Consider the following 25,611-nt stretch of genomic DNA (forward strand, 5'->3'; position numbering starts at 1 on the left):
GCAAGGTTAGGCCAAGGAGTCCATTTTTAATGGTGAAGATGTTTTGCATATTAAGAAGTGAATTTGTGTTCCCCGAGTTGGTGATTTGATTTGTACCATTCTTGTTAGGGTTCATATCTTAAAATACTTTGGCCAAGATGTACCGTGATTTGAGGCAACATTATTGGTGGGGTCGATTGAAGTAAGACATAGTTGATTTTGTGATAAAGTATGAACATCAGAAACTTGGCTATGGACTTTGTTGTTGGGCTTCTGATAACGCTCAAATAATTTTCAAGACAAGTAAGAGAATAAGTGGTCGTTGTCAATAAAAATACCCAACAAGATTCTAGATTGAATCCCACAGAGAGTGATATCATGCAAGGAATTCAATTAGGAAATTAAGAATGTAAATTAATTTATTTTTAGCAATTAAAAGATATGGGTGGATGATTCCACCAAATTTACGAAAAGAATTTTGATATCAAGTAATACAATTAAACTAAAATTTGGATTTTCAACAATTAAAAGACAATCTAGGGGTTGTGGAAATTGGTATTGATGTCAAGTAGGGGTCATTGTTTTTGCTCATTATTGCTAAATAATCATTGAAAGGCTAGGTAATCTTATATAACACTAATCTTATTTAAATCATAGAATCTCCTTTCGATCTCATCTATGTGAATCACAAATCAACCCAATACCTTACTAGAATCTCTCTTTTGAGCAGATTTGGCAACTAGAATTGAATCACAATTTCTCTTTCAAGCAAACTATAGTAAACAAATCTGAATTGCATGCATTAAACTAATTACTCACCTCAATTAATCTCTTTCGAGCATCAATTGAAGATGTAGACTAGGATTAAGTTTGCGGCCTTAACCAATTAATTAACCCCATGCTAATTAGCTTAAATCCATGAATCTATAGCAATAAAAAAGAGAAAGACACAAACCTCACTACAATAAATCAACATCCATCCCCATAATCACACCCCTAGATTTGGGATTTTAGTCAAGCATCATAAGAGGAAAAGAGAGTATACCCATGGTGATTTCATCCATTGAAGAAGTGAAATTAAGCATTAATCTTCAAAACCCACTTCAATGTGAACTTGAATTGTCAATTACAAGGTTGTTCTAAAAACCCCAAAAACTAAGAATAAAAAGACTAATTCTCTCAAAATTATCACTTAAACTGATAATCAAACAGTAATACCAAAAATTCCTCCATTTTCTCTCTCTTCTGGATTATTTATAGCTTCTCAAATTCAATGTGTGATTAACTCGGCGACATTAGTCGGGCTCGCCAAATATGTTTGACAGATCACCATTTGTTCCTTAGCTCACCCTTTATTTTTTTTCAGGCTTCAAGTGTCTGAACCTCAGTTCGCAAACTCAATTGAGTCTACCTTTCACATTCGGCAGATCATCGAGTAACACCTTGTTCACCCTTTCAGCTTTCATTCTTTGCACATAATTCTATAATTTTCGCCGATGGTATACTAATTCACCCTTTCAGCTTCGACGAATCACCATTTCTTCTTCAGTCCCTCGACCTGTCTTGAATATTTTCAATTGTGTACACTGTCACTTTGGATGAGGTCAAGAGTATTGGGCAATCTGCTCTTTTGGTTAGGCGAATGATGTGTCGTGAGATCTTAGCACATTTAATGCTATAAACTAAGGATTAATGTGAGAATCTACTATATTTATGTAGATATGATGTGTTTGGTGATGTTTGTATAGGTAAAACATGTGGACATGAAAGAGAAAAGAAAAGAAGAAAATGCTGGCTAGAACAAGTACCACGGTGCTCAAGACAGGCCGTGGTCTCTCTCAAGGTCTGTCCTAAAGCTCGTGAAGAAAGCCCACTAAACAGGCCTGTGCAGAGTGAAAGTTGATTTTGACCAAGTAAAGACCATGGAAGGCCTCACGGACCATGGTCTTCACAATAGTCTGTGATGGCAATCGTAATGGATTTCCAGTGACAAGGCTTTAAGAAGATAAGCTTTGGCAATGCTAAGTAAGTACCATGGATGCCTTGATGGACCGTGATCCCCATGAAGGGCCGTGATGGTGCTCGTAGAGTTGAACTAGTGAGAAGACCATGAGAAGTTGAAGTTTGAGTTGGCCAAGTGAAGACCACAGTAACCCAGACGAACCGTGGTCATTGTAACGGTACGTGGTGTCGCCCATGGTGGGGTCCCAGTGTACAAGACTTTAAGAGGTGTGTTTGAAGATTCATTAAGTAATGACCATGGAGGGCTTCACGAATCGTGAATCCCTTGACGGGTCGTCGTACTGCCATGAAGATGCCCGACATTTTAGTCCTACTTCGAGTAGGACTCTTTTTCGACTGATTTTTTGAATTTATTAGGTCGTAATTTGTTTTTATCTCGTCATATCTAGAACTAGCGACTACTTTCTAAATATTCTAACTTTGGTTTTTGATCTATTAGCATTGAATTGATAATTAAATTTGCTTTGGTTTTTGAATATCATTTTGTTCTCTGCAAATCGTTGTAAGTGATTTCTTCTAATGCAATCATTACCCATATTTTCTTGTTTGATTGAAAGCATGGGTGGCTAAACACCACAACTAGGGGTTGTGGGAACTATGACTGTACTCTAAGTGTGGATTCGTAATACGAGTAGAATGTGATTCATATTTGCAATATATAACTCAGCTTTCGTTATTAATTTGTTCTAATGAGTGCACGTGTTAGAATTAGCCTATATCTATAAATTATTCGAGAGAAAATTGATAGTTTGGAAAAAGTTGAGTTAGTCTGATGAAATGGAGTTAAATTTCGTGTTCGAGAGAAGAGAACTTCAACATCATTATACCCGAGGGTAAAATTTGTTAACACTCTAATACCAAGAGGATTTGAGTGAAAAGTTATCCAACAAGACTGAGAAGTGTTAGATACACTTAATTTGTTTGTAAGTTGCAAAGACTGAATTACCTGAAACTCGTTCATGAATAAAAACTAGATGTAACGTCATGGAAAACACAACCCTGATTTCATTCATTCATTAATACAACCTTAAAATCAATACTTTGTTAATTGTTCTGTATCTGATTATCTCAACACTATTGGTTACTCTGATCTTACAACTAAACCCAATTTACATTCTAAAATTATTTTCTCTAGGAAGTAATACCGACATTTGAATAAACGTGACAGTGAAATCATTTATGTAAAGAAATTCTCTGTGGAATCGACCTCAACTCACATTGAGTTCTATAAATTGACTTCGACTGTTTATACTTCTTAATTGAAGTGTAAGTTTGGATGTATCAACGACTACTAGTTGAGAGTTTATACTTCTTTCAATGTTTTTGGCCTCTTTTTCATGTATTCATCTTTGCCTTATCATTTAGTGTTCATAGCTGCAAAACATCAAAATATCATCAGAATAGGACATAATTAGGCATTCAAGACACTTGTTGAACTAGAAATGTCTCAAATGAGTGAAAATCTACCACTTATTAACTTCCCAATACCTTAGGGAAGTATGACTCAATATCTCAATAGAACTTGAGATAACTTGTTACAAGCGAGAAATATGAGATATCTGCTACTCATGTGCAAATGTTTATTTATAGGGAAAATATCTTGAATAAACTTACAAGAAGGCTTGTCTAGATTTTAAAAGAAAAGGCTACTTGAGATTTTACTTGAGAACTTTATGTGTCCATAGGTCATCCCTGATTTCGAGGCTGATTAGTGATGTGATGCCAAAAAAATTGTATCTTTAGATATTTTTTTTATTATCTCTTTGAGCATTAAATTTATGAATTATGCTTGTGTTAGGTATTTTGATGTGTATAATTAAAACAACGGGAAATTAAAGAGATTTGGAGCAAAACGAATAAAAGATGAAAAATCATATAAGTAGATGAAGCAGACAACTTAATGAATTAAATACAATATTATATTAATGTTTACATACAATCAAATATATATACAACAAGACATTACAATTACAATGAGAACACTTACATGGACACTTGACAAATCATGAAGGCAAGAATTACAAAAAACAGCTAGCAAAATTTGTTATTGGCCAAAAGGCATGTCGCATGATGCCCAACGATACCCACCGCTTCGCGGCAATGCAATTCAATTATAATTTTTCCAATTTATTTTAAATTTGTTTATTTCATCTGAGAATTTTTCTACTTCTATAAATAGTTCTTAAAAATGTTTTGGAAGATGACTTTTACCTAACAAGATCTAGGACCATCCTGAGAAGGCATAATAATTTTGGTTTTATATTTTTCTCTCTATTTTTTTTATGGTTTTATTTGAATGTTTTGTTGTAATTCCTCCATGTCTACGTGAGTATGAACTAGAATTTACTTGCTAAGATAGTTATCATTGTGCTATGACTCGTCTGGGTATTTACTTCTTTCTTGAGATTAATTATTTATTAGCTTGATCTCTATTCAAATATTATTTATGAATCATAAATTAGACTCGAAAGAGAAATTTTGCGAGTGTAATAAGAGAAAGTAAATATTGATCATGAACTTCATAGGGAGGGGAGATCGATTCGCTAACGTGAATAGAAATATACTCGTCAGTCTTTCTTAGTTGATACAGAAGAAATATACATGCAGTTCACTATCGAATGAGGACCATAAATTTATAAGCGTTAGAAATAGTCAAATAGTTTTAGAGTTATTGACATGATACTCAATAAGTACATCTTTACTTATTTTCACAATAGAAAATAGAGCCAGATCAAGTGATTACTTAACATGATTGCAAGCGAATTCAGACCTCTAGATTGATTTCATATAAATCTACTCTTTATTTTGGTTAATTGTTCATTAGATATTTTCTTTTCGGAAAAGGGCCTAAAATACCCTTAAACGACTGGAATTGGTACAAAATTATCCGTCATTGACCTATTGGCCACAAAATACGCTTGACGTCAACCTTTATGGCTCTTTATCATCCTTATTGCAAACAACCTCATTAGTTGGATTAATTAGCCTTTTTATTTAATATGTGGCACATTCTGATTCGTTAGAAAAAACTAATTTGATCCAACCCAAACTTGAATCCACCCACTATATCATCCGACCCACTAAATATCTCATTATTCTAAAAGGGCAAAGCGATTAAAAAAATATGACAACTGACCTTTTTGCTATCTCTCTCTTTCTAACAATATACAATTAATTTTTTATGTCCTAATTAGGCCAAGAAGCTCATAAACATGAATTAATTTGTATATTGTCCTTAATGAAGCTAAAGAGTCTGACAGTTTTTTTTTTTTATTATAGATAATCAAAGAAGTGAAAAAGATTGGCTGAGGACTATAAGCATGAAGAGGTCTTCACAACTTTGATCAGACATAACGTAGGTACATCACTTGCAATTCTAGATGCAGTTGATATAATTTCCAATGGGGTATAAGAGAGGATGAAGAAGACCACAACTTCAAGAGCATTAGTTATAAAAGAGAAAGAAGAAGACGCAACTTCAAGAAAATTAGTTATCGATTAAGTTGATGGGTCTCCCCCTTTAGAATAATGAGGTTTTAGATTCGGTCGAGTGGTTTGATGGGTGGATCCTGATTTGGGTGGGATCAAATTAGTTTTGATTAATTATATTTTCTAACTAATGAGAATGTGCCACATATTAAATGAGAAGAGTATTAAATTAGTAGTTTGTGATAAGGGTAATAAAGGTGTATTTTGTGGCCAATAAGTTAAGAAATGATATTTATCCAATTGAATAGCAGGGCGTAAATTCCGACATTGGAGAAGGAGAAGGAATGGACATAATTTAATTGGGAAGAGATAGAGATAGAGTATTGATTGAGGAAAAGGATACTGTTGTGAAGGAAGCAAGGAAGGAAGAATGAGTAGTTTTACTTTAAATGTTGGAATGAAATTGTCATGGCCGATAAGAGATGTAAGTAGGCAACAGATTCAGATGGGAAATGTTAAAATTATGGCGTGTGTTTCTGATGGTTCTACTCCCAGTCAGAGTTCCTTCCTTTCCCGTAGCCAGACCTATGCTCTTTTGAAACAGCAAATGGATGTCGCCGCCAAATCTGAGGTCACCACTCTTTTAAAAATGCATTATTAATACTGTTTCTTTTCTTCCTTCACATCCTCACTTGTATATATATATAAATATATATATGTAGGACTACAAAGAGGCAGCCAGACTTCGTGATTCTTTGAAAATATTTGAGGACCAAGAGCCTGTTTTGCGACTTCAGAGATTGGTCAAAGAGGCTATTGCACAAGAGAGGTTTGAGGTAGAATTGTTTAAACTTCCTCATCTCTCTGCTAGTTCTACATCAGCTACTCATCATCTCAGTTTCACCCTTTCTCTCTCTATGTCTTCCCAGGATGCAGCAAGGTACCGCGATGAGTTAAAGGATATTGCTCCGCATTCTCTCTTGAAATGTTCAAGTGAGGCAACAACACTGGTATGTATTTAATCTGGAATTGTCATGCTTCTATTTCACTTTCTATTACCAGTTGGATTGATACTTTACCAAAATATTTTGCATTGCTAGTTATGGAGCTGTTTTGAATAATGAATTTTCACATAAGTGGCTTTCTATTCTTAAAGGACAAAAATGTGGGGAAGAACAAAATGATTGGATTTTTCATACAAGTGCTCATTATGTTCCACATATTCATGCACACCGGCTGTTGTTACGCCTCTTAACAGTTTCTGGACCCCTTTTCCCCTACAAAAGAAAAGAAAAGATATGCTACATATAATGCAGATGTTGTTTAAGACCTTCCTTTGTTGGGTCTTAATTAAGAAACTTTTAAAATGCTATATAAGCCTGATTATCTCAATCTTTCTAGATCGTTCCCTCAATGTGCTTATGTGACTTGAGATACACATGGAAGAGTAACCAACAAAACAATAAGTGTAAGAAAATGCTCTCAGGCACAGTCTCCAAGGTTTTCTTTCTCCTACATTTAGGAAAGAGAAATCACATTCTCCGGTGGCTTTTCTGCCGGAAAACATCTTTTATTGATCCTTCCTCCTAAGCTATCACCTTCTGTGATAATTTTACAACCTTTCTTCTCCTTTTGTGATACTAACCTCTTTTCAGGGGATCCATCTTAATCATGTAGAACAGACTCTATTTCAGATATAGTGGTAAATCCTATGACATCACAGAAACTATTGCAGAGTCCGGAAGATGGTTTGACTTGGTATAAAGTGCCAAGCTCTCGTTCAGAAGGAGGGTGCTGAGCAAGTGTGCTCTTCTTTGTCTTTGTTAGGAGAGTGTTAAGGGAGTTTGGATTGACTGAATCCCATTTAACCCACTTAGAATAGGCCAAAACAACATAGTTTAGGAGTTAAAAGAGTGCGAAAAGACTAAAACAACTCTGAAAGGAAAACTATCGGAGCAATCCACGAAGGTCACCTACAGTCTGTGGTTCCATCCAGGGTCTGTAAATGCCGTCCATGAAACCAATCAATATTAACAATCTTTAAAGTTCAAACTATGAGACCATTCTATGGCCAGTGGTTCCATCAGGTCCGTAGAACGGATCTGTAAATGCTAGGAAGTAGAAATAGTAGATATGTTTTCCTGCACATCATTCCAAGAGTTCAATCCACGTTCCGTAGTTTGATCTACGACCCGTGATTTGAGCTCTTGAAAACTCAAATTGAAAACCAAGTCTCTGAAGTTGATTTACGACATAATCTATGGTCCGTGGTTCCTTTTACGGCCTGTAGATGGCGTCCATAAATCCCAAAGTTTTGCTGCAAAACTTTAATCAACTTCTCATGATCTGTTAGGTATGGTCTGCTTTGGCCTTAGAATTTCTGAGGTGTCAGAATAAAGAAGAAGGCTGGTTGTGAGGTGGAGAGAGAAAAACATGAGAGTTTGAATGTGACCAAACCTAACAGCAAGTGTTGAGTAAGGCTATAGGAAGCTCCAACCAACAGAGGGAGAATTTCAAATCCTGGAGATGCAGGGATCTCTCTACCATTATTTATTGTACCCAAAAGTTCAATTAATATGGTTGATTCATTTTAGTTCGTACAGTTAAAGGGCAGAGCATGTCAATCATTATTACACTAGAAAACAACTTTAATGAAGGTTGGGGAAATATAGCTTCAAAGATGGAGGAATTCATCAACTGAAAAGTGAACAATAAGGACATTTGTTACAGTTGGGGAGAAAACTAAAACTTTCACAGGAAAAGGAAATTACATAGAAGCTTTCAACCAAAGTAGATGGAGCCAACAAGGGAACGAGAATGTCAAGGAAGGAAAGATGCTAAATACAAATCCCAACAAAGAAACCAACAAGTTACTGCAAAGATGCGTAGTTGGCATATCATGCGAGTGTGATGAGATACCCACTTGAAATGATGTACGTAGTGAGGCTCAACACTCATGGAAGGGAGCTTTGAACACACAAGTCTACGACATGAATGAATTTCAGTTCCTGTTTGAGTTCTAGTCAAGGTAAGGGATTCAACATGCTCTCATGGGTGAATGGTAAAGACAAGGCTCTTACCTAAAGGTGGATTGGTGGTCGCCAACAAAGGTAGATTCCTTGAAGACACTTTCTTCGTCTGGTTTTGGGTTAGAGCTCTTAGTCTCCCTCTTCAGTTATGGAATATGGAGAACTTGAAAAATATAGGGGATGAATGTGGGTTGGAGAATGAAGAAATTTCATAAGGAGGAAGTTGGGAGTACTGGAGGAATTCTAATTCTTTGGGATAAGATAGTTTGGAGAGGAGAATTGGTAGGTGTAGAACTCAACGTATCACTAGGAGGTTCTCCGGAATCATTGTTGATTTTAGCTGGCATCTCAATGCAGTATTTGCAAATTGCTAGAGAGATCAGGAATGGGCTATGGGAAGAACTGACCATTATCAAAAAATACTTTAGTGGACTCTGAATGGCTTGTGGGCATTTCAGTTTCATCAGATATTCTGTAGAAAGAACATATTGCAACAGGATAAATGGTGCTATTGCGGAGTTCTCTTCTTGCATTGAAAATCTAGAACTGGTTGATCCTCCTTTATTGGAGGATCTTACACTTGGAGGAGGAGGGATAATCACTGGAGTCCTTCTAGGATAGACAAATTCCTTCATTTTGCACAATTGGACGAGGAATTTAGTCACATCAAACAGAGCCTTTTGGCTTTTGCCTAAAGAATAGGATCAGTTCACAATTCTATTCTGTTAACTTATGGGGATGGGAATTGAAGAAATCTTACTTCATGTTTGAAGCTTGGTGATTGGAAGTTGAAGAAATCAAAGACAAAGTGAATGGATTGTGGGGTTCCTTCAATGTTAATGGTAGACCTGTACTTGTTTTAGCTGAGACGCTGAAACTGTTACAAACAAAGCTAAAGGAGTGGAGCAAGAATAACTGAGAAAATTGGAAGCAGAGGAAGGTGAACATTCTTAATAAGATTTGTAGATTGGAAGCTATTCAAGAACAAAGAACTCTCACTGATAATGACTTATAAGATTTGTAGATTGAAAGCTATTCAAGAACAAAGAACTCTCGCTGATAATGAGTTACTTGAGAAAACAAAATTTGGCCTTGGAATTTGAGGAGGTGGCAAAAAATGAAGAAATAGCATGGAAGAAGTCCAGGTTACAATGGGTGAAATATGGTGATAACAACACTAAATTTTTTCACAGAATTGCTACTGCTGATAAGGGAATTAATTCCATTAATGTTTTAGAAGTAGATGGGGTCACTATTACTAATCCTAAGGATATCAAGGAAATTGCTCAGAATTCTTACAAACACCTGTACAAAGAAACTAAATCTTGGAGACCAGAGCTGCATCGACGTGATACATCAGTGATATCTAGTGAAGAACAGGAATGACTACAAAGACAATTTGAGGAGGAGGAGATTCTTACTTGTATTAAAATTCTGTGCTATGGAGAAAGCTGCTGGACCAGATGGAGTTCCAATGGTTTTCTTTCTTTTGTGGGAAATGTTGAAGGAAGATATCATAACAACTGTACAGTTCTTTCACTCCAACCAAGTTTTTGAAAGAAGCTTCAATGCCACCATTAAAGCTTTGATCCCTAATAAAATAGGTGCAGTTGATCTGTAAGATTACAGACCAATAAATCTGGTAGGTGGAGTTGACGAAATTATTGCAAAACTACTGGCAGAAAGGCTGAAGAAAGTGGTGAGCAAAGTGATGAACAAACATCATATGGATTTCATTAAAGGGGGACAGGTTATTGATGCTATACTCATAGCCCGTGAATGTGTAGATTCAAGAACGAGAGGTGTGGAACCTGGGGTAATGTGCAAACTTGATATTTAGAAAGCCAATGGCCATGTATTTTTGGAATTCTTATTAAGTATCCTTAGACAGACGGGATTTGACAGTAATTGGTTGAGCTAGATTGAGTGTTGTATTAAAACTGTAAGATTCTATGTTCTCGTAAATGGAGAACCTGTGGATTTTTTACTCTCCATGTGAGAGGGGGTTGAGACAGGGTGATGCTCTATCTCATTTCCTGTTTATTCTGGCAATGAAAGGTTTTGATGGCATGATGACCGTTGCACTACATAACAGATGGTTCAAGGGATTTCAAATTAGTGGAAGAAGTTGGGAGGAAATGGAGATTACCCATCTTCTTTATGCAAACGACGCTGTCATCTTTTGTGAACCAAAGGCTGAACAGATCTGTTATATTAGATTAATGTTGATAGTCTTTGAAGTTGTTGCTGGGTTGAGGGTTAACTGGAGTAAAAACAGTCTATTCCCTGTCAAAGAAGTCCCTCATATTAAAGAACCTGCAAGCATACTAGGCTGCGTAGTGGAGAATTTGCCAACAATTTATCTTGGCATGCCATTAGGTAGGAAGCATAAGGCACTCGAGATCTGGGATGGTATACTAGGAAAAACTAAGAAGAAGCTAGCATGGTGGAAGGCCCAATACTTATCACTTGGGGGAAACTTTACTCTGATCAACTATATGCTAGACTCCTTTCTTACAAATGTGATGCCCTTGTTTCCTAATTCATCCATAATTGTGACAAATTTGACAAGCTAAGGAGAAAATTTCTATGGCAAGGCTGCAAAGAAGGGGAGGGGTATTGTTTGGTGAAGTGGGATACAGTAATACTTAGCAAAGGGGTGGATTGGGAATCAGAAATCTAAGACTACAAAACAAACTTTTTTTTTTTTTTTTTTCTTTTACAGTTTCAAAAAAAAGATGTCCTCATGAAGAAAGTGATCGTGGCAAAGTTTGGTGAGCTGAGCCCCTGATGCACAGAAAGAGTCACTGAACCTTTTGGAGTTGGGGTATGGAGAACTATCAGTACAGGGCTTTGTGGCACTGCTGGAATCAAATCTGATGGTCAAGGTGGGCACAAAATTAAATTCTAGAAAGAAGGATGAAGTAACCAAACTCCTTTGATGGAATCATTTCCAGATCTGTTCATAATTTCTAACAGTATGTGAACGTTTGACACCTCAAGGATGGGATCTTTCCTTTAAAAGAATGCTAAACAATTGGGAAGTGGAAAAGGTGGCTTCACTACTTGAGAAACTAGGAGGTTCTAATGGTACCACAGCAGAATCAGATAGGGTTTTATGCATGCATAGCGAGGAGCAATGCATACAGGATATGGATGCAAGGTGTATCTAGAAGACCACAATACAGATGGAATCTCACTTGGAAAAGCTTAGTATGCGCTAATATGAAATGCTTCTCATGGTTAGTGATAAAGAAAGCTTGTCGCACTCAAGAAGTATTACCGAAGAAAGGGATACAGTTAGTTCTCACTTCCCAGATGCTTTCTTTGCAACAAAACAGTGGAAACCAACTAATATCTGTTTCTTCATTGTGAGTTTACTGCCTAACTTTGGGAAATATTCCTCAACCAAACTAATACAAGATGGATCATGCCAAAGCATACCTCAGATCTTAGTTGCTGGATTAGGAAGGGTGGGAGTAAAACTCAGAAAAGGTGCTGGAGAGTAATACCTCCTCGCATCTGGTGGACTGTACGGAGAGAAAGAAATAGGAGAAATTACCAGTTTCAAATTTTTTATTTTTTATTTTTTTATTTTTATTTCTTTCACATTAAATCTATCGGCCTAAACACTGTAATATAAGTTTTTAGGGTCTAAATAAAGGGTTGGCCCGACTCCTATCAGTTTTTCATATGATTGATTGATGGTTAGTTTTTATTATCAGCTCATAATCAGACATCACGATAATTTGTTTGAAGCCTAAACAGCTCATAAGGAGACTTTACCTAAGTTTGTTGAAGCTGAGCAGTTCTGCACTGTCTGAAATATCTGCTCAACATTGCTTTGTCTAGGGAATCAGGGTTCAAGTTAGAAGTGTGTACATAGAAGGTCGAAGTCAACCTTCAAAAGGCCTTTATTTTTTTGCTTATAGAATAAGAATTACCAACAACTCAGATCGTCCTGTTCAACTTCTTAGAAGGCACTGGATCATCACTGATGCTAATGGAAAAACGGAAAATGTCTGGTGAGTTGCTAACTTTGCTGTTTTGGCACAGTTGTGGTAGACAATATTGTTTATGTTAAATTTATACATGTCCTCGTTTTTGTAACTTTATGTTATCATCAGTCCATTTGCTGGCCATTTGATTCTTTTCTAAACATTGTTATCATTTATTCTGACAGGGGAATTGGTGTAATTGGTGAACAACCGGTGGTACTTCCCAACACTGCTTTTGAATACTCATCTGCATGCCCATTAGGAACTCCAAGTGGAAGAATGGTAAGAAACTAATTTGTTTTCCCTGATCTTTCCTTCATGAAATGCTACTTCTTCCTCATTTTCGTTTTTCTGTGGCATTTTAATGCTGAGATCAATATGTAATTGCACCCACTCACAAAGATATCATTGTTCTGTGACTGTATATGACTCTGGGCTCTAATTTCTTAGAGGGCGTTTGGCCCCCTAATATTCCAGGAAAATAAAGCAATGAAGGATAGCAGTTTTCAGAGGTTTAGATTATGCCCTCAAGTGTAGCTGTACGATTAAGTCTTACAGTTTATAATAGAGTCGTATGCAATAATACAAATGAAACAAATTGGAACCATTTCAGTTGAACTCAGGCTAGCACTTGTGCATGCTTTATCTATACCACTCACACACACTTGAAGTAACCCATTAATAGTAGTAGAACTCTGTGCAAAGTTTTCTCCCCTGATATTAGTTACTACCATTTGATCACTTACACTGCCCCAAACATCTGAATGTAGTCTCCAGCTGAAATGAAATTTTACTATCAAAGTTGCATTGTACATACAGAATATTGAAGATATGACTAAAAAACTGATACTTGACATGTACTCCCTCTTATAGGTCCATCATGAGGAAGAAGAAAGTCATGATTTGCTTATCCTACGCACAAATGCGCGCATACGCGCGCACACGCACACACACGCTCTTCTGTTCCTTCTCTTCAACTCTAGAGGAGGAAGTTAGCACTGAGAAAACAATAAGAATATGAATTTAGTACATTCTATCTTATAAAATCAGGACCTACTATGCATTCTGTAAAACAATTGCTAACTGCTGAATTTTCAAACTATTTTTCTTCACAAATTGTTGATTGTCATATTAGCTTTACATAGCTTACCTACACTAATTGTCATATTTCTGTTTATTACTTTTTCTGAATTAGGTTTTATTTGATACACTTGTTTAAATTGAAGATCAATATTTGGAACTGGGAAGAGAAAAAATTCAATTGCATGGTTATCAGGATTTAATTTGGAATGGCAGATGTTAAAGGGAAGGGTTTTCTGAGGTGCCAAGTAGTTGAAAACTAGCAGAATCTACTCAATTTTGTCCTTTGATAACTTCTTATAGACTGATACTCCTAATATTTTGGAGGGTATACTATTAGATCCTTCTTATGTTCTGGCAAATAAAAAATGCATTTACTGGTTGGGCTTTGAGGGCGACAAAACTTGCAAGGTGTCTTTGTGTCTTCTTTTTGACCTTCATGTGCAGTCAATAGGTGTCAATTGTTCTGTTTCAGGAATTCCTTGCCTTCTGGGCTATGTTGCTCAGACTCGGGTGTGGGTACCCAATACGGGTGCGGATCTAGAGGTCAGACTCTTCATCGCATAACTTTTAGGATTCGGGGGTTAGGATAAGGGTGCTAGATAAGGCCAATAAATGTATATTATGACATATAAAGTATATATTTTGATAAATTGAAGTTATTGAACAAAAGCTGGTAAATTTAGTTCTTTATAAATGCCTAATATTGTATTCATTAGACATCTCGTGTAATAGCATAACATTCTCATACTTTATATAACTACATAATATATATATATATATATATGTAAACCTACAAAACCAAATCAAATTACTCAATCAATTTGTATTTCTCAGTCATACATGTAGCCAAAGCACCCAAGATGTGGTGTGGATCCCACACCTACACCTATGTCGTATCGATACAGGTGGAAAGTATTTTGGAGACTCCACGCAAACTCTCGGTGCCCTTCTCTTATTTCTTTGTTCCTTCCATTTCTAAAATGCATCATGTGTGATTGTCTATTACTATACAGGAGGGTGACTTCGAGATGAAGCATATTGACAGAGTAGGCTCACGGACATTCAATGTTTCCATCGCTCCTTTCTCTCTCTCCAAAGGTGAAGATGGCAGTGATACCTTTTCCGATGGGAGCTGAGAATACTTTGAAGCATGCGCGCACCTCATTTGTACATTTTTATATAAAATTTTAGGCTAAGGTTGTGATTTAGTTGCTGGCAGATAATAAACTCTTGATATCAGACTCATTGGGTGTAGTAGATAAATGCTACCGATAGATGTATTATATTCCCATGGGTAAACAGTATGGAACATAGGAATCTCATGCATTCATTTACATCTTGCGAGCTTTGAAGATATCTGTAAATTCCAAATGTATATAATATGTGATTCAACTCTTAAATTATCTCTCCTTTTCACAGCTAAATTATGGTATTTGCCGAGGTTTATATCTTATAGTTAAGTATAGCAATGGGGTGGTGCTCAACCCTTACCCCGCAATAATTTAATCCGCCCCGCCCCGCTGGTAAATTTTTCTGATTTCGACCTGCCCTGCCCCACATAACAAAAAATTGTTTTTTTTTTCACATAAGTTTATTCATTTTAGTGTGATTGTCGATGATTTACTTACTGCTATATGATTTACTTACTGCTATATGATTTACTTAGTGCTATCATATTATACTTACTGCTATATGATTTACTTATTGCTATCAGATTATAATAATAATAATAATATTATTATAAATTCTGGCAATAATTAATGAAAGCTTCTCCTATCCGAGTCCGCCCTAACGCCCTCCTGGCTAATGGGTAATTCAACGGATTCCTTCGACAGTCTTTCAAGAACCTGCCTGGATTACTTGGAATTGACCTTAGTAGAACTGTTCAATATGTTTTAACAATAGACATAATCGTCATTTCTTATAGTAACTTAGTATGTTATAGTTCAACACAATTAGTCTAGCCTATCATTTAGGCTAAGCACATAAAGAAATACAAGAATTAAATTGTACCTGCAGTAGAACTCTTCACACACGATGATGTACAGTCCAAGCTGAAAGCTTTTATTATTCAAACTTGAAAATTTACAAAGAAAGTATTACAATACTAGAGAGAGAGAGGGATCAAGAGAGAGGGGGTTCTGAGACCTTTGCTTTAACCTTCTTAATCGCTTCAGTATGATCATCAGACCAAGCTTTAGGATTAGCTTTTAGCCTGTCATATAGAATAGCACTATCCTTGGCTAAATCCTTTATAAAAGGAGCAACATAGTTAAGACTACCAAGAACTCTCTGTAACCGAGTTTTATTAGTTAGAATATTAGGGAACTTGGACGCAAATTCAATACTTCTATTAATGGGGATAATGTTACCTCTTTCAATATTATGTCCCAAAAATCTTACATTAGTTTGAAACCAAGCCATTTTAGGGCTAGAAATAACTAAGCCATTTTGGATAATAATTTTTTTAAACAAATCAAGGTGTTTAAAATGAGTTTCCACATTTTTGGAAAATACAAGAATATCATCTATATAAACTATTATAAAATTACTGTAAGGTATGAAAATATCATTCACGATCTTTTGAAATTCACAAGGAGCGTTTTTTAAGCTAAAGGTCATAACGTTCCATTCATATTGTCCCATAGGGACATTAAAAGCTGTTTTATATCTGTCTGACTCAGCTATCTGAATCTGCCAATAACCTGATTTTAAATCAAATTTGAAAAATATAATTGCATCATAAACTCTATCTAATAAATCTTTCTTATTAGGGATAGGGTACCTAATCCATTTCAAAGCTTTATTAAGAGGTTTATAATTTATTACCAACCTGGGCACACCTCTTTCTTGTTCAGCATATTTATTAACATAGAAGGTTGTACAAGACCACAGAGACTTAGAATGCCTTATAAGGCCCTTTTGAAGCAAAGAGTAAATTTCTTTTTTGCATAATTCCAGATAATCAGAATTCATCTGGCAAGGTCTTTCTTTTGTAGGAATATTATCCTCAATAAAATTATCCTCATATGGGAGGCTAACAACATACTTTTTCCTATTCCAGAAAGCATTTGGTTGATCTCCACAAATATGAAGGGAGAACTGATTCATTAGAATGATAATCTTATCCTGTAATTTAGGATTTTGAAGAATATTATCAATCTCAATGCTATTAATTTCTCCTTTTATAAAACTGACTTGATTATTTTTTAAAATTAATCTCGAAGATAATTCATTTATCATCCTTGTAAAAGGTTTTGTAATAAACTCTAATATAAAAGGTTTTTCATTCCAGGTTGCAATGATTTTTTAATTATCCCAATAAGTAAGGGGAAAAATATCATTTATAAAAGGAACTCCTAAAATAATTTGGTTAGTAATATCTTTTACTAAGACAAAACTTTGAGGAATACAATTTTTTCCTTTGCATATGAAAGCTTTGGGCAATTGATATTCAATAATCATTTTACTACCATTTGCTGATCTGAGGCTATGAGCTTATGAAAATATCTTGAAGGAATAAGTCCTTCCTGAATGCAATTTAAATCAGCAGCACTGTCTATAAGAGCAGTAAATTCTTTTTTGTAGTTATAATCTATAAGAAGAGTAATCTTAGTATAAAACTTTTGGAAAGTGATAGCTTTCAAGCTTTGTAAAAAATCTTCTTTATTATTACCAAAATTAAGGGTTTTAAGAAAATCAATATCTTTACTATCTTCTTCATAGGAAGATGATTCTGAGATATTACCCAGCTCCTTTAGACTTTCGATATTATCAAGTCTAATTTCTATAGTGACATTCTTTTCCTTTAAATGATGAATGTCCTCTTTGAGATTTTTAATCTCTTGCTTCAGATCACTGATAGTAGTAGGAGAACTTATAAGTTTCCTTCTTTCTAACAGGAGATTCTTGACTTTTGCCATGGTGTATGAACCTTTTTTGGTAGGGATATCCTCTGTAATATGATTTTTAGAGGTGGAAGTATTACTGATTTTATCAATAATCTGAGCTTTTATTTTCGAATCTTTTACAATTTGTAAGAGCTCTATAACTTTGTCATTATCAATAGTATTGATGCTCAATTCTTTGAACTGGGAATAGATCTTATAAAGATCAACTTCTTCCCCCTCATTTTCGTAATTTAGCCCTTGTTGACAAGGCAAACAATCATCATCCGAAGACATATAATCTTCTTGGTGAAGGGCTTTAAGATCTTCACTTGTGGAGGATTCCTCATGACTGCTGTATCCTGTTTCTGATTTCCCTGAATCAGAATTTAGCATGATTTTACAAAGAGACTCTTTGATATTATCATCAATATCAAGGTTCTTTATTTTTTTCTTTGACTCTGCAAAGAGACTCTTTGATATTTTTAATCCATATATGGATTTTATTATTGTCTACATTGATGATATTCTAGTGTTATCTAAAACATCTTAAATGCATATCAAGCATCTTGATATTTTAAAGAAAATTGTGATACAAATGGTTTGGTTATCTCAAAATCAAAAATGAGTTTATTCCAAACAGATGTTCGATTTTTAGGGCATCAGATTTGTCAAGGGAAAGTCACCCCTATTCAAAGAGCTATTGACTTTGCGTCAAAGTTTCCTGATGTTATCACCGATAGGACTCAACTGCAAAGATTTTTGGGAATTTTAAATTACATATCCACTTTCTATAAAAATCTTTCTCGAGATTTGGCTCCTTTATATGACAGGCTGAAGAAGGAGTCTATGTATAGTAAAAGGGGTCCCACTATCTGAGTCCTTAAACAGTGTATCTATTGTTCATGAATAGTGTTTCTATTGTTGTGTGGGCTCCGAGCAACAGTGTATGTTCTGTTGGGCTCAAGTTGCTTTTGTCTTTACGATGCTATCTTCTTTGTGATTATGGTTGGTTTGATAAACTATCTTCTAAACAATTGATTAAAACTACTGAGCAATCTTTAGTTTTAAATTTGTCTGAACAGACTATTGATTTGCTAAACGAGCGTGATATTAATCTGTATAAAAATCAGTATAATTATCTGCATATTGGCATGGTGCAAATTTCTTTTAAACCTTTAACCCTTAAAGGGTTACCTGAGACTTTTTTATCTGCTCTTCGTGATGCTAGAAATTTAAATTTTCGACAGTCTTTTATGGGTTCGATAGAATCTACGGTGTCCTATGATCCCGTTTACTTTAATACTCAGCTTAATTTGTAGTTATCTCTTACTGATGCAAATATACTTGATGCTCTAACATTAAATGTTAAAACACATGGTTATAATTATGCGCCTGGTTCAGAACTCATCAGTTTATCTTATAGAATTTATTTCAAATTGTTATCTACTCTTAATCCTATATGTAGATTATATGATATTTCCAATCAAACTATTTTGGTGGAAACCAATTTTGCAAGGTCCAACGTCACCACCAGGAGACCGATTAAGTGGGAAGAAATAGATTTCCCCACTTCATGGACTCTAAATTTGATTATATCCCCAAATCAGTTAACATATGCGGTTACTAATTCTAATTTCTCTCATATATCGCAAAATCCCGATGGAAGAAATTGTATTCAGTTTTCTGATAATAGCTATGCGCCTCATAGGCAGTCCTTTTCTAATAACAAGTTGATGTCTTTTGTGAATCACAGTTTGAATAGACATTCTTTATCTAGTCGTAGACTTATGCCTACTATTTATCATATTTCCCCTGTTGAACCTAATATGGTCCAGCCCGAGATCGTGCTGCTTCTTTACATACTATCGCATCAGATAGAAACTCTGTGGTGGAGAAGGTAAAGATCGACCCTCGAACTAATATAGGTTAGGTGAATGATGATGTTTCAGACAAGGATATTCCTTCGGTCTTCGAAATGGAGTTTGACCCCAACGATTCTTAATGATTCCACACCAACTTGATTTTAGCCCAGGTTCTCTAGCAAGAAAACATATTCAAAAAGAATTTTTTGATGAAAAATGAAATCGGTTTAAAACTTGGTTTTTTGATTCTTATAGTAAAGAAGATCTTAATAGTATCTCTCAAGAGTTGTATGAAACTTGTGCTTTACATAATCAAATTATGTATTTTGTTCCCTGGTTTATAACCACCTATTTACCTTTAAATATCAAAGTTATTGAAAGGACTTACAAAGATGGTAGTGGTAATCTTACTAAAGCCATTTACCCTCCATAGTCCTCTTTTGTTTTGCCAAACAATACAGGTATTACTTTTTCGACATTTAAAAAATTCATTGAAGAAGATATTGCTTCTATTAGTATTGCTGAAATCAATAAACTTATTAGTCAAAATAATTATTTGAGTCTTTATGTTAAAGTTTTGGGCGAGCATATTAGCTCTCTTGACAAAAAACTTGATGATTTGACTATTTTAATAAAAGATATAAAAGTTGATATAGCTAAGACAAATCTTGCTTCTACTTCTAAAAGCAAACCAGAGGTCGTTCTTACTCATGTTCAAAGACCTCCGAAAATTCAAGATTTTAAATTTGGATCTTTAAATAATTTTGAAGAACTTCTTGATAAAAAGTTTTCTGATTTAGATTTTAAAGAGCTTATTGGTAAAAACTTGCTGGTTTAAAATTTAAGCCTATTGATTTATCTCAAGATTTTGCCGATAAAATGGAAAATACAGGTGATTTTAAAAATCAGGGTTCGTCGGAGTTTATTAAACTCAGGGGGTATCCCAAGAAAAATAGTGGTTATGCTATCAAACCAAGAATGAATACTTATTACTATCCCCGTCCTACTCCTCAAGATGTCTTGATAGAGGAACGAGACTAGAATCAGACTAATACGTCTTATAGTGGTTTCAAAATTTATGAATGGAATCTTGATGGACTGACTGATAGACAGTTGACTATTCTTGTGCATAGGATGCTCATGTATGCAACTATATATAAAAGTGTGAAAAACACATATAGAACTATTTGCAAGATGATTATTGCCGATTTTACGGGTCAACTTCGAGGCTAGTGGGATAACTATTTGAATATGGAAGAGAAGGCTTCCATTATTAATGCGGTTGCTACCGATGATGGTGTTGATAATCTGGGCATGGATCTTGTAAGAAACATGGAAGATGCTATTTATACCCTTGTTCTAACCATTTTAGAACATTTTAATGATAGATTTACCAATCAGCATGAGACTGTTCGTACCCTCCTTAATGGTCTATGATGTCAGACCTTAGGACATTTTAGATGGTACAAAGACACATTTCTTAGTAGGGTTATGAAATTACCCGAAAATAAAGTTGAGTATTGGAAAGCCAAGTTTATAGATGGTCTTCTCCCTCTCTCTGCCGAAAGAGTTCGTAAAGCTCTAAGAAGCAGTCATGGTGAAATCCCTTATAGGATTATACTTATGGAAAGCTTATAGGGACTTGCACACAAGAAGGTTTGAACTTGTGCAGTGAGCTACATATGGTTAGACAACTTAAGATGGATAAGCTGAAGGAGAAATCTCAATTGGGAGACTTCTGTACGCAGTTCGGTCTACCCAACCCTTCTACTAAAGGCAGTAATAAGGATAAGTGCTACAAGTTCTCTAGAACCGAAGGTTCTCACAGAAAAAGGAGATCCAGACGAAGGTGCAGTCTTTACCTTGATTAGCCCTGGCCAACCCTGCTTGGCAAAAAATTATTGAGCATTAATCATGCTTTCTTTATCTCCGTCTTGAATGGAGATTCTTCTGGCAATATGCCTTACTGAGGTATCATCAATGATATCTTTTTGATGAATTTTATCATATTCTTTAATTCTTCCGCTGATAATATCTAACAGCTCTTGTCCAATAAGTTGCTTGGTTTAGGAGTCCATTTATGGATTCAAGGTATAGAAAATTCGATAAATAAATAGATTTGATCTATTTTCTCTAACCAACAGATATGATCTGCATGGTACAATTTATTAAGGTTTGGTGACAGTTTTGTCCATTCCTTGTATAACTGGAGGAACTGTTCCAGTAGGATTTGAACCGTAGGACCGTGGTATGACCACCAGTTTATAAACCAATTTGGAATTGATTCGGCAAATATCTTTGTGCACACTTTTATAAACCAAGTGTGTTTGTGTTTATCATTATTATAATAAAGCACTTTATCAAATGCTTGGATATAATCTCAATACGTGAAATTCATTCGGGTATTGTTGAGGCTTATCTCCTTTCCTTCATGGTGGAAATACCCCAGTCTTCAACGGATATAATCTGTTTTATAATAAATTTTGAGAAGTTATGAACTTTCTCATGCGGGCTATAACCTGCACCGGAGAAGTGTTGAAATTTCGCATTTTCTGAACTTATCAAGATTTCTTCATAATATGACCGAGTCTTATATGACTCACCCGGATAGTATAATCCATTGATCAAGTACCTTTGGAATGTCTTCCATGGTTTATTTTTTCTTCAGAGTTTTCTAAGAGAAATATCATATATATCTTTCTTTGGTACCTTTTCGTAGGATTTAATATCATCATTATCCTCTTTGGTAACAGAAGCAAAAGTATCTTTTTGCTTTTGAGCAGTCAAATATGCCTGCATGTGACTGTATAAGGGACTGTCTTTTGGAATATCTTCCAAATTAACAGTTTGCTTTGGGCCAGATGAAGATTCTTCTTGTAAAGAAATCATTTTACTTATCAAAGTTTTTCTTCCCATTTGTATAATCGGGGAATTCAATGAGGATCTGTAAGACGATCCCTGAGATGAACTGGCCATGGAACCGTATGACGGTCCTTGGGATGATCTTCTTGGGGCAGATCTTTCCCTTCCAATTTCCTTTACTATGAATCCATGGTGGATCCATCCTACAAACATAACAACCTTTAGTCATTCAGAGTATAGTCTGTCAGATATCCATCTGAGTAATTCAGAACAAGAAAATCTTCGAAATCTTCGTTCAAAATATCATCAATAATCTTTTCAAGAATAAGACCTTTCAGATCTCTAGGTAATGTAAGTACTCTAAGGATAGTAATGAGAGTTTTATTATCAAAAAAGGTTTCCAAAAACATTTTATTGAAGGTATTCTCTGGATAAGAAATTCGGTAAAGAATTATCAACTCTCTTTTATATTGAATTTCAAAATCAAAAGGGGCCAATTGCGCTTGCCACCTTGCAAATATTAATTTCGAAGCATCATGCTTGAAATCTTTATCAAACATAAATTTGACGGATTGAGCATCAGTTTTTATCAAAAACTTTTGATTGTATAGATCATCCTGAAACTTTAGAACGCATTTGACAATAGTCAACATCTCATGAGCCATATTAGCATATATCTTCTGGGCCTCATTCCATTTTCCAGAATGAAATCTAATTAGATATTCATTCTTATCATGGGGATTTATTTGCTTAAAAATCTCACCATAACCAACATTGGACGCATCTGTCTCAATAATTTTTTGCTAAGAAGGGTTGGCCAGGGCTAAGCAAGGTAAAGACTGCACCCAAAGTTTGATATCCTTAACCAAAGCGGTATGACCATCATAATAATAATAATAATAATAACAACAACAACACTAACAACAACAGCATCAACACCAACAGCAGCAACAACAACAACACCAACAACAGCAGCATCAACAACAACAGCAGCAGCAACAACAACAACAACAACAACAACAATAATAATAATAATAATAATTTATATAGTTTTATGACTGTACGGAAGGATCTAATCCTTTTACCCGAGCAAAGGGTCTGTCAAGATTTAATACATATTTTTATTGAGCCCATGTGTCTAGCAGTTCTAACCGGGTATATGCACCCTTTTCAACTCCTTAATTGGCTTAGAACCAAGGTTGGCTAGACGGAGTCACAAAGACAAAGCCAATAAAAATAGTATCGAATCTGACTGTACCACCATCTTAGAACCAAGTCAAGAAACCATATATACATTTATTTATATTTTGATAAAGTCTAGATCTTTCATGGTAGATATAAAAGGGAAGTTAGTTATCCGACATAGATATGAATCTTTGCCGGACATAGTCACGGCTCAGATCGTAAAAATACTAAAAGATGAAATCAGAAATAAATTAGTACCTTATAAAGGTGGCCAACTCCAAGGCCTATGAGTGAAATATACATATTGTATTTACTTACGGCCAAAATTCGGGAACTTCAAACTTTACAAACTAAGAGCATTTATAATTGAGAGAGAGAGATAGTGTTTTCTAACCTACCTTTATAGACTAAAAATAAACTTATTTATAGAAAGAAAAAGAATCTTTGTACCGTAACAGTGTATCTACAGTTGATAATGGCTTTTACTGTAGAGATAAACTTCACAGCTTGTCCTTTTTCTTTAGTTCTCGGAGGAAATCTTCTGCCTTTCTCAGAGTATCTTCTGAAGTAGCTTTTTTCGACTCACAAGGTTGAGCCTCTTGAACATCTTCTGCGACGTCATCTCTTGTCTCACTTCTCATAGAAGTGTCTGATTGCTCGTATTGAGTAATACTGAGAAGCAAATTTCTCTTGACTTCTTCCAGATAGCTATTGATCATCTCTTCTTTATTTTCATCTTGAATGGAGATTTTTTTGGCAATATGCCTGACCGAGCTATCAACAATTATTCCCTTTTGAGGAGTAATACAATATTCTTGGATCCTTTTTTCAATCTGATCCAGCAATTTTGTCCATATAGGGACTTTGTTTTGGGATTTGTTTTCATCAATTTGTCCCAAAAATTATTATAAAAAGTTCTGTATAAACAATGAATTTGCTCCTTGGTGAATCCCCCTTCCGGGGTCCATTTATGAATCCAAGGGATAGAGAATTCAATGAAAAAATAAATTTGTTCTATTTTTTCTATATAACAGATATGATATGTATGGTATAACTCGTTTAGGTCTGGTGAAACTTTAATCCATTCTTTATATAATTTAAGAAATGGATCAGGCAAAATTTTTGTAGTTGTACCGTGGTATAACCACCAATTAAGAAACCAATTAGGGATTGGTTCTGCAAATATCTTTGCACAATTTTTTTATAAACCGTGTATGTTTATGTCTCTTATTATTATAATAGAGGACTTTATCAAAAGCAGGAATATAGTCCCAGTAGGTGAAACTCATAGAGACTTTGTTTAGGCTGATATGCCTTTCTTTCATTGTGGAGATACCCCAATCTTCAACAGATATAATCTATTTAATTATCATTTTGGAGAAGTTATAAACATTCTCACCAGTGTTGTAGCCCGAAAAGTGCTGAAATTCAACACTGTCGGTGCTCATCAAATGGTCTCATAATAATATCGAGTTTTGTATGACTCACCCGGAAAATATAATTCGTTAATTAGGTATCTCTGGAATATCTTCTAGGGTTCTTTTTTTCTCTGAATTTCAGAGTTTTCCAAAAAACATATCATTTCTTTCTTTGACAACTTTTCATAAGATTTGATATCATCAATATCTTCTTTAGCTATAGAAGCAAAAGTATCACTTTTATTTTGAGACAAATATGCCTGTAGTTATGCGTATAACAGATTATTTTTTGGAATATCTTCCGGATGTACTGAAGATGAAGCCTCATTTTGAGAGATTTTGGAGTTTATCAAACTCATTCTTCTTCTTTGTATAACTGGGGAGTTAGAAGAGGATCCGTATGACAATCCTGGGGATGATATTCCCCTTCCTCTTGTGGTATTTCCCCTGCCTCTGCCCTTGGTTACCCAAGGAGGGTCCATCTTGCAAACATAACACTTTATTTTATTCGAATGCATCATAGTAGTCACTGTAATAATTTTCTTCATCGATGTTGATAATTTCTTCAAAATTATGTATAGAGAAATATTCTCTAATGATATCATCGATAATTTTCCAAAGAATTAATTCCTGTAAATCTCTATTAAGAGGAATTATCTTTAAAATAGTAACTAAAGATTTCTCGTCAAAGAAGGTTGTATAAAAACTCATTATGAAGTTAAATATTCTTTAGATAGAAAATCCGGAAGAGAGTTATCACTTCCCTTTTTATATTGGATTTCAAAATCAAAAGGAGCTAACTGGGCCTGCCACCTAGCAAATAATAATTTTGATGCATCATGTTTTAAGTCTTT

The 25,611-nt window shown here is 35.0% G+C and overlaps 1 protein-coding gene across 3 annotated transcripts; it reads left to right on the forward strand.

Annotated features, from left to right (window-relative positions):
- Positions 1–5,196: 5,196 nt before the first annotated feature.
- On the forward strand, positions 5,197–14,943 carry LOC102601227 (uncharacterized). Of its 3 annotated transcripts, XM_006343108.2 has the most exons (7): positions 5,204–6,061; positions 6,153–6,266; positions 6,360–6,440; positions 12,312–12,484; positions 12,643–12,739; positions 14,013–14,083; positions 14,554–14,638. In XM_006343108.2, exons 1-6 carry the CDS (start codon positions 5,861–5,863, stop codon positions 14,079–14,081), a joined length of 735 nt encoding a protein of 244 aa, XP_006343170.1. In that variant the 5' UTR covers positions 5,204–5,860; the 3' UTR covers positions 14,082–14,083; positions 14,554–14,638. The 3 variants fall into 3 exon arrangements, with proteins under 3 accessions (XP_006343169.1, XP_006343170.1, XP_006343168.1); XM_006343107.2 differs by lacking the exons at positions 14,013–14,083; positions 14,554–14,638 and adding an exon at positions 13,331–14,006 and having other exon boundaries at positions 5,197–6,061; XM_006343106.2 differs by lacking the exon at positions 14,013–14,083 and having other exon boundaries at positions 5,266–6,061; positions 14,554–14,943.
- Positions 14,944–25,611: the final 10,668 nt, after the last annotated feature.

This window comes from Solanum tuberosum, unplaced genomic scaffold (assembly GCF_000226075.1).
Source record: "Solanum tuberosum cultivar DM 1-3 516 R44 unplaced genomic scaffold, SolTub_3.0 scf00038, whole genome shotgun sequence".
Classification (NCBI taxonomy): Eukaryota; Viridiplantae; Streptophyta; class Magnoliopsida; order Solanales; family Solanaceae; genus Solanum; species Solanum tuberosum.

What these genes read in the sequence shown, in the direction of transcription:
- LOC102601227 (XM_006343107.2), top strand. Translation starts at nt 5,861, where the DNA reads ATGAGTAGTTTTACTTTAAATGTTGGAATGAAATTGTCATGGCCGATA. An exon ending in ATGTCGCCGCCAAATCTGAG is followed by an intron (nt 6,062 to 6,152) that starts GTCACCACTCTT and finishes ATATATATGTAG; the next exon opens with GACTACAAAGAGGCAGCCAG. An exon ending in CAAGTGAGGCAACAACACTG is followed by an intron (nt 6,441 to 12,311) that starts GTATGTATTTAA and finishes TGCTTTGTCTAG; the next exon opens with GGAATCAGGGTTCAAGTTAG.